Source organism: Pleurodeles waltl, chromosome 3_1 (genome assembly GCF_031143425.1).
Source record: "Pleurodeles waltl isolate 20211129_DDA chromosome 3_1, aPleWal1.hap1.20221129, whole genome shotgun sequence".
Classification (NCBI taxonomy): Eukaryota; Metazoa; Chordata; class Amphibia; order Caudata; family Salamandridae; genus Pleurodeles; species Pleurodeles waltl.
In genome coordinates this window covers 628,217,330-628,238,195 of record NC_090440.1, presented here as the reverse complement: position 1 = coordinate 628,238,195, position 20,866 = coordinate 628,217,330, and the positions used below count along the sequence as shown (strand labels likewise).

General features: G+C 42.9%; 1 protein-coding gene across 1 annotated transcript in view; it reads right to left on the bottom strand.

Moving 5' to 3' along the window:
- MUC2 (mucin 2, oligomeric mucus/gel-forming) overlaps positions 1–20,866 on the bottom strand; it is a 181,177-nt gene that overhangs the window by 117,956 nt on the left and 42,355 nt on the right. The window contains exons 16-26 of the mRNA XM_069223137.1: positions 17,633–17,882; positions 16,955–17,004; positions 14,690–14,787; positions 13,936–14,087; positions 11,164–11,302; positions 9,783–9,893; positions 5,861–6,040; positions 5,508–5,747; positions 4,119–4,275; positions 1,621–1,752; positions 1,287–1,434 (exon numbers count right to left, since the gene is read on the bottom strand). Coding sequence (XP_069079238.1) covers positions 1,287–1,434; positions 1,621–1,752; positions 4,119–4,275; positions 5,508–5,747; positions 5,861–6,040; positions 9,783–9,893; positions 11,164–11,302; positions 13,936–14,087; positions 14,690–14,787; positions 16,955–17,004; positions 17,633–17,882 — 1,657 coding nt within the window. The remainder of the gene's footprint in view (positions 1–1,286; positions 1,435–1,620; positions 1,753–4,118; positions 4,276–5,507; positions 5,748–5,860; positions 6,041–9,782; positions 9,894–11,163; positions 11,303–13,935; positions 14,088–14,689; positions 14,788–16,954; positions 17,005–17,632; positions 17,883–20,866) is intronic.

Below are 20,866 nucleotides of genomic sequence, written 5' to 3'. Positions count from 1 at the left end.
CCAAATTGTGCTGACCTTTGTGATGCTGGCACAAGTAGCATGATGTCCTATTGCTGTTTTTTCTCAGCAATGGCCAGCACTGCAGCTTTTAGATTTTGTGACGCAGGAGGTCTCGCTGGAGGAGATGGAAGGTAGCCAAGTAAGTTTCTCCTTGTCTAGTGGACAATAACAATGCACCTCCATTGCACATAAAAAGAGAATGTGAGAACTGGTCAGAAGGGGAGTGATCCCAGGTCAACAGGGTTACTGAGCTCCAGTTGTGACAATTGGATTATTTTACCTCAGATGTCTGGGACCACATTATGACTGGATCTTCCAGGTAAGCAAAGTAGAGAATTTCAAGGCTTACTAAAGAATTTGGTGTAAAATAGAAAGTAGGAACTACACACACCTTAAAACTTAACACAGGAATATTTGCCCAGACATTTAAGTTTTAAAAATAAACATTGTTTTTATTCACTTATAGCTAAATATTAAGCAACAAAAATGTACATTTACACAATTAAAATCAAAGATCTATAGTCCCTCCTGATCTAAATATCTGTGTGAGATGTCTCAGTGTTAATTAATGTAAAGGCCCTTCTTAGGGTATTTGTCATGGAGTTCGCAATATAAAACTCTTCCTGTTTTACTTCTCATTTTCCAATGTATGACCACTTCCTACTATATTTGTGAAGGGACTACACCATGCAAAACATCTTCCAGCCTGTAGTCTGCATTAACAATGTGTCCGGCAGGTATGAAGGAGTAATTAATCTACTGCATAGACAGGCAACATTTATGATACCCAAACAAATGCCCATAAAAAGAAAAACATAAAATGGATGGAGACCTTGCCCCTCACGCTATAGCATTTTATGATTTTTTCATTATTCATTATTAAATGAGGTCTGTTAAACAGATAAAGATGTCTCCAGGCAGGCATAAAAATGATCTGCAGTAACATCTTAATTTTGACCTCTATGTTGTACATGGTGTCCTTGGGCCCCCTCCTAAAGCAAGTACTTACAGATGCACTGAAAGGGCATCAGAGGCGGTGATGTCTGTACAGGCCCAGTATGCTCCCAGCCCCATGGGTTTCTCACAAATCCCTCATGTGGATCGCTAAAGTGTTGGCTGCATTCCCTACACAAGCCAATGACTGGTAAGTGTACGTGCCTGGCCTTAGTATGTTGGTTTTAACAATCACAATGTAGTCAAAATACCTCTAAGACTTAGTAAAGCCCCAACCCCTTCAAACCTGTTGTAGTTCGGGAAGTCCTCCCACCAGAATATTTTGTACTCACCATGACGTGCATTTCTCATCAGTAGGAACTTCCTGGTTAGGCTCGTAGTATTTGTCATCGACGACACACCCGCATTCCTCCTCTGGTATACACTTCCTGGTGGTCTCATCAAAGACCGGAGTGTCTTCTGGGCATGTGGGGTAGCACCCTGCCAATCACAAGCGCCACATGCTATTAAATTACTAGTGGAACAACATTTCTGAGTGGTGTACAGTAATGTATAACCATCTTTGGCTAATTTTACAGAAATGTAGGGGAGTGTTTTTTCTCAATGAAAATGAATAACTTAATGTCCACACTGAAGATAGAGAGAGACACAACACAAAATTCTTACCTTCCAGGTGTGTTACCGTGACATTGGAGTAGATGCCACCAAGCGATCGGCATGTTGTGAGACTGTCTTTCCCACAGGGATGATAATGCCAGTCACATATATTCATATGATTGTAGAAGTCACAGAATATTGCTATAGAAGGAGAGAAAATACAGCATCAGTTTTTTTCCTAAAAAAAGGTGCACTCTAGAGAGCTTGGCAACATTCGAAGATAATAGAGCATGGAGTGGTGATTCTACTGTGTCTTTCCAAGGATGTGCCATAACAATAGCCTGCCAGGGAGTTACATGATGATGGTCCAACTTTATGAACCAGTATCCACCTACCATAGAATATAAAGCCCAGTTGATCACTTTACTTTGCTCTCATCTTATGACTGGGACAATCCTTAACTCCACAACCTGGAAATTCTGAGTATGAAACATTGCCAGTGGTCTCATTCAATACTGTGAAAGATTTAATACTACAAAGTTACAAAGTCATGGGCGGAACTTAAGGACCATCAGGAATAGTTAGTCTGCCAGATGCCCTACAAGACATTAAAACTGATACGCCGCTTTTGGACAGATTTACTAACATTTTGCACCTGGTTTGCATTACAAGTGTGTTATTATCTCCTCACAAAACTTGTTTTGTGCTGGAAAGTTGCCTGAAAGTAGCACAAAGCAGCTCTACTTTGCTTTACTTTGCATCAAGGGTGAGTTCCATGAGTGATGCATGGGTGTTCCTATGCAAACAACCATGGGATTTAATGCAACATTCTATCTGCTAATAGTAGGCAGAGTTTTCCCCCCAAAAATAAAGCCTTTTTGAGGCAGACACAAAAAGGAGAATTGCTTTTACTTCTCCAAACATTTTCAACTTTACATATGTGTTGCACTGTACAGAACACATCTAAAGTGGAAACATTTTTAAAGCTGTTAAGGCATAGTATTTTGTACAGGAAGGGTAGCCTTCCAGCACAAAACCTCTCCTAGGCATTACTCAGACATCTTTGCATTATTGCATTATATTGCAAATGTTTGTGCATGGTGATAGGCAGTCTGATTGAGCACCACCACTCGAGAGAGCGAAGGACCGTGCAATTTCTTGGTAATTATGGCAAGTCCATGCTCTCTCTCTCACACACAATGTAGCAGCTTTGCTTGCTACACTGCGTGACCTCTTTGTAAATCTGGACCTTAGTCTATAATTGTGTCTATCATTTATACTGTTGTTATTGACTGGATTCCATAAAATCCCTTCTTGTGCCAGATTTCTCACCGTCTGTGTTGAAGAAATGCCATATGATCTCTCTCCAACATCTTATATTGTGACCTCTTGTTTAAGAACTACATCTTTGCTATGATCAGCTATAATCCTGGGGTATTGAATGTCTCTTTTATATCTCTCTTTTCCAACCTCCTCGCCAGGCTCACATATGAAGGTTTAGCTTCCACTGTTGTAGGAGCTACAAAGTGCTGCCATGTTACCTCTCATGTGGACAGTCTCCGGTCTACCCCTATCCTGCTGCTGATGGGGTCTCTTCAACCATAATACTTCAAGAGGAATCTCCAGTGACCAGATAACGCAATTTTCTTTAATTTGTTCAATCTTTCCCCCAAGTGTCCCAGCATTAGCATAGCTCAATGTTGTAGGTTGTCATACTCATTGAACACCGGAATTTAATTTGATTTTATAATTGAATGTTTCCTCTCCTGCATAATGACAACCTAAATTGACTCCATCCACATCTTGTGCTGCACACTCTTTTTTGCCATAAGGATGTGACTTTTCACTCGGTCAGACCTAATATTTGTTACCACCTTACAGTGCTTCTAGTTTTCTGAGTTGTCATTATTTCTTATTTGTTTTGGATATAGACTGCATTGCAAGTCTAAGAGCCAGCTGTAAAGAAGCCTGCTCTGTCTTCCATTCCTTCTGCTAAGGGCCTTGCACGTGACAGGCGTAGTTCTAAACATTAGTGCACAAGTTCTCGGAATGCTTCAATGACAACAGTTTCCCTACCATATACTATTTTGATCATTAATTCTTTTGCTAATAATGTTCCATGTCAAAGCCTGTTCTTTTACAATTTGTACCTACACAGAGGTCACGCAGCTTCACCGGCCCTGTGACTTCTTACAGTGCACTACATGGTACTTGGTGCACCAGTACCAAGTATCAACATCACCAACCAGGATTTATTTGACAAGCTACCGAGGAAGTCTAGTCCAACTGCAAGCCTGGAAATGTACGCTGTTGACTCTTTAGCACTCTCTGCTTGACTCAGCTCACTCTCTTCAAATCAGAAAATGGATTGTCATACCGCTTCACTTCATAGTCAAATTTAAATGCCTCTTACTCCTCACATGATACTATTGCAATTTGAATACAAAATGCATTATGATATGAATTTTAAACACAATGGCCCCTACACTATCCACTTGCTTTTTTATACTTCCGGGTCATGACCAAACCATTTCTTTGACTAGAGCTATAGTACCCGTGGTACTTACGACAAAGGTCGGGTGTTCTCCAGTGGACACAAGCGCGTTCTTTGGTGCACTCCTGGGCGTAGACGGCCACAGCGCTGCAGAAGCATTCACAGTCGCCACCAGAGTCACACGAGCAGGAGTCATGGACACAGGCGTCATAGTACGGGGTGGGATCCACCTGTCAAAGGAGGGGTTCGTTCAGCATTTTTGATTCACGAGGAGGACCCCCATGCGGGGTCATACAATAGCAACCTAATTTACGCATGTTCCTACATACATAATCCACCCACATCCTGGTACTGTTACAAGACGCCTGGGTTCTTCGAGCCTCTCTCCCTCAATTAAACGCACAGTGAAAAAAGAGGACGCTTTAGATGTTACATTTTAGTGTATTTCAGAACTCACATCTCATTTTAGTAGCAGAAAACAACTCACAATAAACCCTATAATTGTGGTCTTGTTGCAACTTGCAGCTAAAAAGGTAATTTCATGCAGAATGGATAAAAATTTGCACAAATTAGCATAAAAAATCTGGGCCACTAGGAGAAAGGAACCAACTGTTTCACGACTGAGGCAGGACGTTTCTCTCACCCGACACCTGTGGAATCAGGACACAGGTAACCTGACACAGGTCTCGCCTAGCCCACCTACACATGCTTGTCACTGGGGCTGTCATGGGAAACTGAATAAAAACTTATGCCCTATGACTTATGAACAACACAGCCCAGGGTGACTGGTAAGGGCACCAGTATGCTTGGATGGGAAAAACAAAAACGAAAGGCAGGCTGGTTCAGTACTTATAGGTGATGTTGAGTAAATGACTTACTGAAAAGAAATTGTTCACTTTTTCTTGTCTATTGTTTGAAATCAAGCTCTCGGGTTCAAGGGAATTTCCTATGGTTTAATTCCTGCAGTATATCACCTTAAGGAAGTCTTTTGACTATTAATGTGAATAGTGGCATTTAGAGGGACGTATGAGGGACCAAAAGCCATATGGCAGAGTGGAAAAGGAATATATGATCTCCTATCACTGGGTGAGGGACTACAGCTCCATTCTAGAACACACCGTTTCATTTTAAGACAGTATTTGTCTCTGCATTAATAGGATCTAGGAAGAACGATCCGATGTTGGTAATAGGTCGGTCACGCCAACATGAATGTCAAATGGTCAACCTCCAGCATGACCCGAACTGCTGGGTATAGTATCATGTAATCCTGGTACACAGATAGGGACTACAAAAGGTACACGGTATGGCATACTCCCTATAACGCAGTTTTTTTTACATTAGTTTAAAATTCAATTTCTTACAACATGTTGATAACTAATGAACATATGCGCTTAGCATCTTTTTTTGGCCGCAAGTGAATTAGTATCTGAAGCCAACGTCCTGAACATTTCATTCTCCTTACTTTGTTGTGGCAAATATGGAAAATGGGGCTCTTGATGATTGCACACTGCTTCTCTGCCCATGACTTCCGATGCGGGTTCACTGAGCATGGAAGAATTACATTTTGCACATCCGGGCAATAGGCATTGACCTTCCAGCTGTTTCCGAACTCCAATGCATTTGTCACCAAAACCTGAGAGCTTGTGGTGAAGTCGTTGTTGATGTCACCATCAAAATTACCACACAGGCCACAGACTTTGCCCTGCCAAAGTGGAACACCAAGGTTATTAGAATGCATCCCAAAATTCTTCTAATGAGTAGCTTTGAATGTTTTCACACATTTGTGCCCTCCTCAGAAAGATATCAGTTTCTTACCTTGAATTGAGGAGACAGCTTGATGAAGATTGTGGTCTTCGTATCCCAGATGAGCAGGATGCCATTGCTGGACTGGATGACCAGGTAGAGCCCTACCTCTCGGGTTAAGTACTGCACCCCATTCTCACCATCGCCTTGAATTTCCGTAATGTTCTTGTCCTCCAATTTCAGCTGCAGATTCTGCACGACAAAAGAGGCCAATACTATCACATCAGACAAGATTCATATGACCTGCCATTCTTAAACTTGAAAAGAATCAGAATCTTTTGTTGATTGTACGTACAGCCCTACCTGGCAAAATGGTACAAACTACAATAAGTAGGTAAATACGTGAGGTACTCATTGTTTCACATGCTTCACTCTAACCTGCAGCAGCTTTCACTAAAGCCCCACTAATGAATCTTAATCCTAACCCTAATGCTATTTTCCTAGTTGAAACCTACGTGTGTTCTGCCATTTCATTATTTAAAACGCTCGCCATCTTTTTCCATTGTATCAGTTGAAAACCCAGGTCACCTAATGTCATTTCATTAGTTGTGCCTATCGACTATTCTATTATGTGGAACCCAAAGAATCTCCCTTCTGACCTTCTGAAGAAGCACACGTTAATTTAAAGTAATGCATCTCACTCTTAACCCTCAACTGTGAAGATGGATTTCCTATGGACCTACACTTTGACATCAACAAGATCACAGGTAGATCAGTAGAGATGCTGGGATTTGCAGAACACAATCTACTTCCTGTGACTGCCAGCTGAGGGTGTTTATAACTGAACATTGTGCATCTCAGTCTGCACATTTATTTCTTAGAAGTTCATCTTCACATTTTCAGCTGAGGACCTTTTAACTATTGATATCAATAAGAATGTGAGTGGACTATGATACTGCTGCCCAATTTTCCTCATGGACTTGACCTCTGTAAGAAGGAAGTTCTGACCATCGGATCCGCCCAGATTTTTTGCTTTTGCATCACCTGGTTTTCGACTTCGTACAATTGAGCCTCATAGCCTGGGACTCACCCACAGAAAACTCATGATAAAATGGACTGTGCATGTTTACCACGAGTGCCACCTTTTAAGACAAGGCTGCAGTGATGCAGCAAGGGTAAGAGGTACGTGGCTGGTTACATGTGACCACATGTGAACACACTTGTGCACCCAAGTGAGGGCTGCATGGGAAAGACTCCTGTTGTGCGCAGCTTAAGAACTGCACACAGGTAGCCTGGCGCAGAAGGGACTATGCAGAAGGGGGGTGGGGGGAGCTGACCTGGAATAGGCCTAATGATGTGAATGTACACATGTAAGAGAAAGTCAGTGAGCTTTTCTGTCTTGACTGCAGAGATAATCTATTATATTCCTATGTGAAAGGCTGCCGTAGAGCACAACTCCAGTTCCATAGGGTCCACAGACTCCAAAGTCTCCCCAATGTACATTGTAACCTGTATGACAAGGACACTTCCGTGGACTACTAAAGCATACCTGTACAGCTTATGGGTCATCCAGGAATCTTTCTCTGATTCAGCTCAGGCTCAGGGCCCAGAACTTTTGTGAGCCTGCTGGGCTGGATTAATTACTGTTCTGTCCAGCTGCAGGAGCATGGCCCTGCATCGATCAGCCAGCTGCCATTCTGTGCCAGGAAGTAGGCCTGTTGAAGGCCAGTCAACAAAAAGAGAGCCCAGACCTCTGGAACCAAGCCAGAGGAGGGGGCTCTCTTGAGGATTTGCTGGGAAGACCCTAGCAGGGATGTCAGGGAGGGGTGGAATGACTGCCCACTGCATCAAAGCCTCTGATTGACCCCAGGCCCAATGAATCACACCTAGGACCAGGAAAGCATGCCCCCTTACACCACCTGAGGACCAGTTGGGGGGAAAGTCTGGGCTTCTGTGCAAGGAGGGCACGCCGCCCAGAGAGACAACCAAGTGAAAGGCTGGGGCAGGGAGCCAGTGAAGCTTGCTCACTACCAAGTTGTAAATCATTGAGGCCAGGAGGCCTGAAGAAAGGGCTCTAGGTGGCAAGGGCTCACCACCAGGGGAAAGAGGAGACCAGAACCATCATAAACGACCCTCAGGCTTGATATGCCCTGGAGAAATTTTGTGTGAATTTGGATCTCTTTCGGGCAGTGAAGCACGTGGGGCTCTGCCGCTGTATCTGATTTCTGCCTCTGGGGTGGGCCAGGGCCCAGAGGTTGCCCCCAAGAAGAAATGGCATGGGGGAGCTCTGTTGTGCCCCTTGTGATGTAAGGAAGGGGCCCAGGACCCCATCCCACTATCTAAAGGAAGAAGAGAAGATGGGGAGCACTGCTGCATGCTCACAAAGCTGCGCACGGGCCCAGGACCCTATCCATGGGCCCCAACCCAGAAGAAAACTCAAGGAGCATTATCGTGCTCCCTATGAAGATGCCTAGGGGCCCCAAACCCCATACTGGGGCCCCGGCAAAGAGTCTAGACTCTGGAGTGCCGTCACGCCCCCACGAAGGTGAGAGGGGGCCCAGGACCCCATCCCTGGGCCCTGATGGCCATAGTTAGGAGTGCCGCCGAACTTGACCATGGGACTGGAAGGCCACAATGCCACACATGTCTGCCTGCTGGAGCAAGAAAAGCAAACAAACACAAATGATGGACAGAATGTGGAACCAATCAAACATTCACCCTCAGTCACAGATCTGGAATTAATCCATCAATTATTTTGCTCACTATGCCCCCCCAGGTTGGACCCAGCCATATGCAAATCAGTCTTGACCTTGTTCCCCATGGGATCAGTCCAGCCCGAACTGCCACGCAAGGTCTTCCCTGGACTAAAAACAAGCATACTAAGACCGGTTTCAGGGTATCACCCTTCACCAGCCAGGCTAGCTTGAATCCAGTGGCATTTGAACCCAGGACTTACGTCTAGGCATACCCTTCCCACTTAGGGTGACAAATGCAAAAAGAACAAGTGATGTTCGCAATGCTGAAAAATGTCAAAGATTCACCCCAGTACAGAGATCTGGGACTAAGTCCTTCAGTTTTATGCTACCCATGCCACCCCACTTTGGACCAAGCCATATGCAAATCAGTCTTCATCCTGTTCCCCATGGGAACAGTGTAGCCCGAACTGCCAAGCCAGGTCATCCCTGGACCGGAAAGAAACATCCTAGGACAGATTTCACAGTATGGCCCTTAATCAGCCAGGCTTGAATCAAGTGGCATAGTGAGCCCGGGACTTGAACAGTGATTATGTTGCAAGCATGCGTTTTTCATTTTGACAATCATGATTAGTGCACCGCACTCCCAGTGATGCTTAGACATTGCTCTTGCTAATGCTTCAACCATGCCTGCTTTATTGCTAGTATTAGATGCCCTTAGTCATAGTTATATGTCATTATTGCATTTATACCTAAGGTGAAATGCTTGTTGAAAATGATGAGATGGACTGCCCCACTTGCTTTGGTGTCAGTTTTAAGTGCTCTTACTCAAAATTATGCTCAACCTGTGACATTTAGGGACAGGATAATGTTTAAACATGTGAGTTGCGATACTAGACCCTACCTGTAGGGATGGGATAAGAATGATTATGCAATGTCACCTAAAAGTAACTCAGCTTGTGTATATTTGTACATTGTTGCATAGTACTGAGTAGTGATGGTGTATTAAATGTAATTTTCCTTTATAAAAGAAAAAGCACGGACTGGGCAATCATTTTTGAGTGTTATTCTTGTGTACCTCTGAATGGTGATTACTTGCCACACCACCTCCCTTGAGTAAGCCTTGGACTGCTCTGCAACGCTACCCTGTGAGAGTTAAGCGCTGCAACGGGGTGTTTGGTTCCCAGTGGTGGACAAATGCAGACCCATTACTTGTGCAGACCACACAACTAATGACCCATTTTCCAACAATCTCTGGAGAGTATCTGTCATCCGAGGTGCCATTTGCAGGCTGTACTTACCCCCAGAAACACCTTGATGGCCTTTGAGCAGGTGACCCCTGTTGTTCCACAAGGCACATTCTCTGTGACAATGCGCAATGAGTCACTGTTGTTTTTTTTGCCACAATAATCCTGCATGAGAAATCAGAAAATTAGAAAGATCCACAAGTTTGACCTTATCCAGGACATTTCTGGAGCTTACAATGAAATAAAAATACAGACACCTGAAACAATCCATAGTCTAATAGCCACACAAATATCAAATAAGACTACTTTGTTTAATGGTATGCTAACTTTCACCAAATTAGTATGGCTGTGTGGAATTTGGGTAATTTGCTTTTGCGTAATTACGTGAAATTTTGGGGAAATCATGCATAACTAAGTAAAATGCAAATACATCATTTACACTATATTTTAGTGTGAAATGCGTCTTCTTGTTAATTTGGGATGTGAGAATCCATTTTGCACTAAAAAGGACAAAAATAAATAAATTGCCGCACACAAAAGCAACTCATATTCTGGCAGTTCGTAATGCTCCAAAGTTAAAATTTTCCCACAATGGTGGCGTAATTACTCAATTTGTGTAATTCCGTAATTTTGCACAGCAAATGTAATACAGAATTCCCTAAATTACGTGCAGAACACCAGCATAGTTTACATTTCGCCCAAGTCTACAAATTGGCAGGTTCATCAACATTCCAGTTCGCACTATTGTTGTAACATTTTGAAAACAAATATGTCATTACAGTGGTTGGTAATTATGCATATCTAATTAGGATATATTTGGACACGAATCCACTATCCCTACAAGAAATAAAAAAACAATACGAATAGCATTGGCTTGAACATTAATGGACAGGCTTCCAACCTGAGACCCTCATGTGAGTTATTCGTCTGTGAATATAGTTTAATTATTACAAAGGTAAGCAACCTTTGCTGGAAGCAGTCTTACGGGCGAAAGTTGGCATACTTGGGTAATTTAATGGAAGCTGTTGATTGGAAGGTTGACATTTTCTATTCGCCCTCGTTAAAAGTTATATTTAAACACAGGTACAACGGCTTTACCCATAGAAAGATCTGAATTGTGCCCATACCAAAGCAGATCAGCCCACCAACACACTTCTTCCATGTGCTCTTAGGTTACTTCGAATTCCCAGCCACAAAAAACACAGAACATTTTAATAAAAATTACATTCATAATAGTGGCTCCAGTGAGTAAGAATCTAAATAAAGTGTCAAAAATGTTCCCAAGTTTCTACCATTTTACAGCATATACTGTGAAAAACATGTCTTCCATCATTCGGAAACCATGGCGTAACATCTAAACGATCAATTTCATTGCCTGAAAGGATGAACAGGGATTACAAATGAGATCAGACGGATACATCTAAGCTGCCAGTACCTGTGCAGCCACATATTCACAGTTTCCATCAAAGTTATATTGCTTCCCATCAAAGGTGATGTAATGCCCGCTCCCGTGGATAGTGCAGGTACCGAAGCACATCGTCTTGGTGCAGCTCCAGTGTCCACTGTGGCATGTGCTGCAAAGGGACAGAAAAGGGCTTTATAAGAATATCTGAAGATGAGAACTGGTTGGGGCTTCTTTGCCAGAGCAGAGCTACTTGAATCATTTAAATGCATGGTTCTTAGGGTCACTCGTGGATGCTGTGATTAAGCCATTTAACTAAATGTGGCATCCGATATTGTATAGGAAGTAATCTCTAAGGTCAGGTCGTCATTATACTATCTCGCTACTTTCCAGACTGTTGGGAATTACCATCTTTTATATGATCTGCCCCAGATTTTTGCCTGGACTTTTTCTGTTGGCCTTAGATCGCTGTGCTAAGCAGTGGCATAGAGCCTCTGCTTCCTCTTCAAGCATGCTAAAACTGGTCAACACCTGACTGATTAATTTAATTTGCTCATATGTTTCTAGCTTACTGTAGCACTGCTGCATTCATTGCACTATCCACTGCAGTGGATGCAGTAGTCTCCTGGTCCATTACTTTAGCCTGGTTATGCAGATTTAAACTGCAAATTCTACCTGTCAAAGTACCTTTCGACAAGCCTAAGCTCTCATTTTTAAATATTAATAAGTCATCCCTAGGTATGCCTTATTTCCCATAAGGCAAAGTGCATGGTATTTCACAATTGAATTTCGGACATGTCTTTACAGTGAAAAAGCCCTAGAAGCATTTTCACTGGAGCAGGGTTTGCTGATCAACAGGAAGGCAATGGAATATATTACTAAACATAATAAATGTTATCTCCATCTAGGTGAGAGCTACAAACGTATTTGTTTGACTTTTTAAAACATGTCACTAATCAAGTAAAATTTGTTATAAATATTTTGAAAAAATCATTTTTTTTAAATTACCTTTGCCCTACCTGAAGTCACTGGAAGCTAAATCTGAATTTTGTTTTCCCACTTTTTCCAGCCAGTATTTAGCATTTTGAGTGAAGTGTGATCTTGCTTCCAGGGCAGGGGCAAAAGAAAAGGACTGAACTGGCTATCTGCAAACTGAGAAAACCCAGGAGAACTGGACCTACTCTCTCTCTCTTGAACCCAAGACAAAGTTATTGACTCCAAGGGTTATAAGACAGACCTCCTGTTGAAGTTACAGGGATCCAAAAAACTCCAAGAGGCCTTTTCGGCATCTGCTCAGCTGATTATAGCCAACTGGACTTGGACTGGATTCTGGCTGCCAACTTTTTTGTCTCTAAGTACCTAACCTCAGGTCCTGGTGGCTTTAGAAGTGTGCTCCTGTGGTGGATTGGTGCCTACATGACTAGAGTTGGAAGGTAATATCTCTGACCAGGTCAAACCGGGTTAAGGTATGCGAAACACTCTCAATCCCAGTCAGCGTCAAATTGTGTCTTCGTTCTGTTCTACCATGATCATTAACTATCATCTGCAGTGTGTGCTTCTTGGCGCTATTCCTACTTAAAACTTTTAAAATTCATATCTCAGGTTCCCCTTATTGGATTTTGTTTATTAATTTTTACTCTATGTTTCTCATTCGTTTTGAGAGTTTTTGTTTTGAATTTTGACTCTGTTACTGGTTTAGTACTGTAGAAATCCTTGCGCATTACACTAAGTTAAGTATGATTGATCTGTTCCATAGCTAACAGAGGGTTGACATCAGGTTAGTTTGGTCACTTTAAGGGGTCACTCTGACAAGGTTTCTGTTTATTAACGGATATGGCTATCTAACCCCATAACTAATAACCCAATTCCTTACACAGGGCATGAGGTCCATTATCTCCTGGAATTAATTGTCATGCCTCTTTAACAAAAGCAAGCTTAGACTTATGTGCCCAAGTCTAGGAAATAACTCAACAAGGGCCTATGGATGGATCTAAAAGCAGACGTTTGGATGAGAAAGGTTCTTTGCAACTTCTACAATTTGGACAAGACCTTTGAGTACCTTTGAGGCGGTCTAGCTTAGGGCAGGTTGGCCCTTTCACGGAACATGTTGGAAATCTTAGGGTACCCTCATCACATTTTAAATCACATCATTATGACATGCCAGCACAGCATTTTTTGAAAGTACTCTAGGCCTGGCGAGATGAAAGGCATGCACTGACATACAGAAAAGATGGACAGTGCTGAAGGATATGCTGAATTGTTTCTCAATGTGGAAAGTGACTTTACAATGATACTTTCACAACTCATTCCTAAAATCCATACTATATGACCCATATCATCATCTACAATAGCTGAACCTTTGAAAAAAATTCTGTGAATGGGATATCTTGTATAAAAATGTGTGGTACTACCTCTCCTCCTTTCCATGCTATGTGATATCACAGTTAATCTCGCTGAAGTGATTTCAACTAATGAGTTGAGGAAAAAATGTGTAAATATGATTCACTTTAGGACGACAATCTTTAATTTTTTTGTCAAACCAACAAATAGAAACATAACAGCCTACATACAGGAGCAGGCAGCTGATCTTCTCAGACCTGTATGACTCAGTCATGATATAATCAATAACTTCTGCAACCAGAGATCAGGGAGTCACACTCTCTGAAGGTTCTAGTAAGCCCTGCCATGTACCTTTCAGTTATTAAATGATCATTATTAAGAATTCTACTCCTCTAAGGGAATACAAGGCCATGTCACCAATTCTGCCCCAAAGGTTCACTGAAAAAATCTATAAGGAACTCCTACCATGTATTGCAATCCACACTGATGCGAGAGCCATCAGGGTGAAACTCTTCATTGTGAATGCAGGGACACTGGCTTTCAGGGATGCAGTTGCCTCTCCCATCATCTATTAGTCCAGCGGGACACACACACCCTGAGACACAGTCTGTTTGGAACTGTAGAGGATAAAAATGTACACATGGCATGTTACGTTAGATATTCTGTTATCAGACTTTCACATGGTGAACTCTAATGACATTGTTATTCCTGGGTAAGTGAATGAAAACAGGTGATGAGAGAAGGAACTTATCTGAAAGTTTTCGGGCATCAGAGGTGAGAGGAAAAGAGGGGAGCTCCAGAATGGAGAGGGAATACTACCAAAGATTAAAAAGAGGTGAGTGTGAAAAAATGTAGAAGGCATCTTTTCAGTCTGATGGCAGCTAAAAGTTGTCAAATTTCTAGAGGAAACTCTAAATTCGGAGTCAAATCCACAGACTGAATTTCCCTCATGATATTATCCCTAGGGTGGATTCTACTCCCATTTCCTCCCATAATTGGAGGACATTCAGTTACCTCTAAACTGTAAATGAGGCACAAAGACAGTAAAAGAAACTGAAAAGATGAGAAGAGAGGACAGGAGCAGATAAGAAGAGAGGTGAGAAGAATTAAAGTATAACTTGGATGCCAGTGGATAGATTAAAAACAGAGCACACGAAGGAGGGAAGCATGGGAGAGGACAGTCAGGGATCAAACGAAGCGGTGCACATACAGTACGTACATATGAAGTTCTTGTTTGGCAAGTTTTCTGTACAGGTGTTACTGAAGATCCAGGTTCAAGTTTACTGCAATCCAAGTAGATCTTTCCAGGAGGGCAGGCTAGGAAGTAAATGTAAAACATGTTGATCCTCAGTGAGTTTGATGGATCCTTGAAAAATAACTTCTGAGTCTTTAAAAAAAGTGTATTTTCACTTGGCTTGCGATGACCTACCTGCTCTCCCTTGAACCAATGCCTACTGATAAAAAGTTTAACTGCAAAGTTCAGTTTTTTTCTTTTCAAACACATCTTATTTTCCTTGAAGAAAAACATGCTGTGTTTTTTTTTAAAAAAAAGGTTGCTTTATTTAAAAGCATTCACAGCCATGGTGGTCTGCCTACCCCAGCAGGCCACATCCCTGTGATGGTTGCGATTCGTAATGGGCCACAAATTGCGACCTCCCTCATTAATATTTAGGAGTCAGGTCTATTTGTGACCAAATAGCAACCGCAAATTAAACTCAAAGAAGTTTCAAACATTTGAAATAGTGATTTCCTAATTGTGATTCACAGGAAATCGTAATTTGTAAATTTCTATTTTAAATCTTCGTACATGTACCCTATGCCTATACTTAAATGGTCATCATACAACACTACTCTTTTTTACCTGTTAGGATGTTCCTTTAAATTCCCCCAAACGTTAACTCAAAAATTAACATCCGAGTGATAGTGGAAGAACAAGACAGACAATGTGATCTAGAGCCGGTCCACCCGTAGTATCTGATAGTCTGTCATTGTGGGCAGGCGTGCAGTGTAAATTGAGTCCTCAGTTTTAATCTGAGGCAGTTCTATACATCTTCACAACATAAGAGATTGGAAGGTGAAGTACTCTCACATCAGCCATTCATCCTATTTAGAGCTATTGAGTAGCAGGACCGTTTCGAATGGCTTACAGTATTCACCAAAATTGTCCCTGTAATTGATTGGCGGAGACGAGAATGAAACACTAGAATGCCTTTGAGTTGGCGGAGGATTTCCAGGGAGCAAGAGGTGCATCAAGATTAGTGATCAGGGCTTGAAACCACACCCTCATAGAGAATAAATTCAAGCAGGAAACAACAATGTAAAGTATTGACGGTGTGATGGATTCCAAGTGCCTGAGATAAAATGGTGTGCGGGTAGCCAGCTCCGTTGATACTGCTGAGTGAGAAGCACGTTACAGAGTAGGTGTAAGAGAAACAATGCTTGTCATTGTGTAAGACACTGCTTTGGTTTTCGTGTTTTCAAAGTCGACCATGGCATGGGCCCCCTGTTCTGTTCATGCATGTACTGGGACTCTTTTCAGACATCATTGTAGATGTATTTCCCTTCTGTGAAGTGTGGCACAGGGTTTAAGGCTACAGCCCATAGCCTGAGAGGCATAGGAAGGGGACTCAGATTCTCTTTAGCAAATGATGCCCAGAACATAACTTTTGGTAAAGCTGGAGACTTTTTGGAAAACTGATTAAAGTTGAATGCTTTCTCCACAGATGAGATGTGTTTATTGTCAGAAAGAGTTTATTTACCATATGAATTGCTACATATGGATTGTTCATATAGGTTTTACTGTGCTGTCCAAACGCTTGCATCACCACACGCGTTTCAGCATTTAACTGCTGGGACAACCATCCAAAAGACTGTTTTACATGACAGACAGCACCTTGCCAGACACCTCTCACCTGCTGGCTGTCTTCCAGCTGTGAGCACTCTAATATCCCAGGCCGCAACCCATCCGCTCCAGGAAGCTGTGCACCTCTGGGGGGGAAGGTTCACTTTGGAGCCTGGATGGCGTTAACCCTAATTTTTGCCACTGCTTTAAAATAAATTCTTTAGTTGGTGCCTACAAATACAATTCACCTGCTAGCTTTCTTAACCTGCACCAGATCTGTCGACCCTGCAGAAGCAATGGCCCTTATACAATCCCCTGATGTTTCAAAACACAACTCCCCAAGCCGCCCCTCCTTTAAAATTAAACCTAATAGCATTCTCCAGGGAATCAGAGGCCTTTAACTTCTTCTCAGTAGAGCAAGGGTGGAGCAGGGAGTCTATCCTGAGATTGTGTTTGTGTGTATTGACTTCGCATCCATGCCTTACCCATGTTATCCACCAGCTAAGAGGCTTGTGCCTAGTGAGTTAGCAGTGTGGGGCCGTAGCTAACACCCTCATTCTCTTTCGAAAACTATTTGTCTTAAAAACCCATCCCAGTCGTCACATGCGTATAGGTGCCTCTGGCATAATTGCTTTCACTTACTGTCATTGTAGTTCACAGAGGCGCAGTGCAGTTTCCCCGCCCGGCATGTGCTGCAAACAGAAACGGTGTACATTAGCAGATGACATGGTGGACATACAGCCTTCACACCCCTTCTTCTACCAAAGAAAATAAATTAAACTTCACTGTTAGCATTAGCTCCAGATTTTAGCATGATCTAAGGAACGCTCAGGATCTTCTAGGATTGGTCGCCACCAGGCAATCCTCTTCTTATCACAGTGATCCCCAGGTAGACATTAAGGAAATGGGGCTCAAATGTCCAGTCAAAAGTGAGATCGCACATCAGGTTTCTTTTTAGTTTGGGCTGTGAACTGAATTAAAATCTGTAACCAGGTTAAAATGAGGAAGGATTCAAAAAGGATGAAAGTACTTCACTCTAGCAAATCTTCGGAAGACTCTATTTCTCCTTGGTGGAAGAGTACTTAAACTGGTTGCTGAAAGTTACTACTTTGAAATTAAAATGTCAAGATTGTGGGACACCATTTGCGATTAACTGCACTGCAGAGTATTCAGGGAACACAGATCCCTTTATAAATGACATTGCCTAATTTTCACTTATTCCTCCACAACCTTCTTTGCACCCGCTGTCTTTTTTCTGTCTGCGCCTCTCTTGAAACATATGCCCCATGGCCACTAATGACCCCACAAGTAGAAACTTACCAAAGCTCATCCTGTCTGAAAACGATATTCCCTGGCAGGAGGTACAAGCCCTTGTGGTAGCAGCTGCACTTGGACTCCGCAACACAGTGACCCTTCTCAGTCATATAGAGGCCACTAGGGCAACCACATCCATCGAGGGGGACAAAGTCTGCATCACAGGACTGGCTGCGGTCATTGAGGGATCGGCAGGTAGGTTGGCAAGTCGTGAGATTGTAGAGGTAGATCTGTGAGGCCGGGCAGGAACCTTCAACTACATGTCAGAAAACAAAATACTGTAAGGAGTCTAGTTGGCAAATGGTTTGTCTCACTCTGTGTCATAAATGAAGTGAAATGACCTGAAATAGCCCCTTTGTCTAATGCTTTTCCTCCCATACTTATAACATCACCAACATCCGTAACATACCTATGTATTGTAAAGCGCATAGTCATACCTTGGAACACTGTGGCACTGATTAGCAGGTGGTCATTGTTACTGCTCACATTACTCGTGGGACTCATTTAGGCATTGCACAAGATGGATTAACCAGTGAGATCGAATGGTTGATATGGTTCCCTTCTGACCCATCCCTTCTTGATATTTTTCTTACTATGACAGTGATGGGAGGGTCGAAGGGAAGTCATAGGGGTGCCACAGACATCTTTCCTGTTGAATGTTTGTAGACGGTGGCAGTAACTGTCCTTGTGCTAATCCAGCCTGGCTGCTTGCGGTTGCCACTCTGTCTCGCGCAGAAACGCAACATTGCAGTACCCATACTCACATGCATACTCTTCACAGAAGATGTGTGGGTGAGTACCACCAATGTCCCCTTGCCATCTGTCTACCTGTCTACATGCTGACATGGCCACAGTGGACTGGCTGGATTGAAAGTGTTTCGGAGAAAATAATGCCCTAAAGTCACATAAAACGTATGCAGTAGGCCTCTTCACATTTCTTTCAATAGCAAACACCAAAAACCCTGCAGCAGCACAGCAGTATCACATACCGGAACATAACGTCTACCACTGTGATTCATCCTTGGGAAACCCGAGATTCGAAGGGTGGAGAGGAGGGGTGTAAAAAAGTTTTAACTTTGCAAAGGCAGGAGCAGCGTTCTAAGTTTACCTGACTTCACCCGAGACAAAGCGAACGTTTTATGACACTGCTACAGGCCAGATTTTACTTGCTACTTTTGCTTTCCGGGACTAGATAGGAAAGGTAGAGTTTCTGTGTTTTTTTTGGGCCCAAAGTACCACAAGCCAGGGGCTGATCCTCCGCCCGCTCCCCTGGCTGAGCCAGCTGATGAAAAATAAAACAATAGCTTGCTATAATTTTATTTTTCATCATTGTTCATTTGCTGGGTCATCCAGCAGGTGCTGGGAGGGGCGGGGCTGGGCCAAGGGGAGGTTGGAAGTGGGAGGGGGAAGAAGGGGAGAGTGCACTAAGGGCGCATGTGTGTTTGGCTGGCTGTCTGAGGCTGGCCAAACACACATGTGCACTTAGGTTTCTTCAACTAGGCTGTATACACAGCCAGGCAGGAGAAACAGCGCAGACCCCAGGCTTGTGTCTGAGCAGTGCTTAAATCCCATGTTTATCATGTAAGCAATGCCAGGTTTGCAGAGGAGCCTGTGCAGGTGTGCCAAGCGGAGCGAGGAGGCAAGAGACAATGGCGGGAGACAAGTAGCGCGAGGTAAGTTTTTTCTTTCTTTTTTTTTTTTTTTACATTTTGTTTCCTCCGTCCCCCTTCCCTCCTTTTACATATACAACGGCCACTGCTGTTACAAGCATGTGGCGGAGGGGTAAGGGGGAGAATGATCTGTGCAGAGTACCATGCCCTGCCAACCAGGCGAGTATGCTCGTGCTGAGGCCTAAGGTGCAGTAGGCAGACCAGGTGTAGGCAGAAGGGAACCCTGTCACAAGAAACAAGGGACTGTTCCTGAGTTGAAAGTTTAATAAATATTCAGAAGTTTATTTGTCATGCATTGCAACCTCACACACTAATAATGGATTGTTCTGCACAACACTAACAGCCATACATCAGCTCTAGTAAGGACCGGAAAACTGCACGGTGTGAATCACTGAATTGTGGCTGAAAAGGAAGAAGAGAGAATATTTTCTCGGAGTCTATGAGGTGATCATTTAACAAAGATGCTCCTCTGAGCACCCAGGGACCACTTATAACAGAAACACATATAAGTACTGCAGGGTTACATGCCCAAAAAGGGAGACAATTTTTTCTGACCCTAATAAAGTACATGGAAATAATGTGATACTAAGCGCTTCAATGCCCCACACATGGCTAGTAAGCACTATATAAATGCTTCAGTACAATACAATACCATTCCAAAGCATAAGGACAGAGATGACAGGAATGAGAGAGGCTATACCAAAGTGTGAATAACCACTGATAATAGTACAGAATGAGAACCTGATATTTATGCCCAGGTTTACGAACACTAGCCATCAGGTTTGTGTTTTTTAATGCAAACCTGATGCAAAGTATTGTGTTGGGACTGACAATCCAATGCAAATCGATTGTAACCTAAAGTAAAGCAAAGCTGTGCAATGCTCTGCTTTGCGTAACTTTGTGTCAAGAGGGTTTACTATGAGTGGTGCATGGGCATTCATGTGCAACCATCCATGGGTTGTGATGCAAATCCCTGTCTACAACTTGCTGAAGACAGGGATTTGTAGCAAAATCCTGTGTCTCCTCGAGGCAGGCTTTATGAGGACAAATGTTTTTTTCTCCCTTGGTCTTCCCTCTTTGCAAGTGTGCTGTATTCTCCAGCACACATGTAAAGTGGAAAACACCTTAAAGCCTAGTTTTAGTTCTATAAGGGACCCCTTCTTCATACAAGGCAAACACTCTTGCTCTATGGTGCAAGGGTGTCGGTGTAAGCACATGGCAGCCAAAAGTGCACCAACAGAGGGAAAGAGCAGAATAGCACCAGATCTTCGTAGAAATAACTCATTTCTGCTCTAATGCAGCACAGCAACTTGACTTGCTGTGCTGGGTTGTAATAATATTATGTAACTCTCATGGCACTCCATTTAGGTCTATGAGGTCTATCATGCTAGGATGAGTGAGACTCCACTGAAGTGTAAGAAGCCAATCAAGCTAGGAAGGAGCAAGAATGAGGTTTCATTAGTGTGTGTACGGTGGGAGTTATGTCACAAATGGGTGAGTGTATATGGCTTGCAACAACAGATTCAAAAAAAAAAACAAAATCAAGAAGTCTATGGCCACATCAAACACC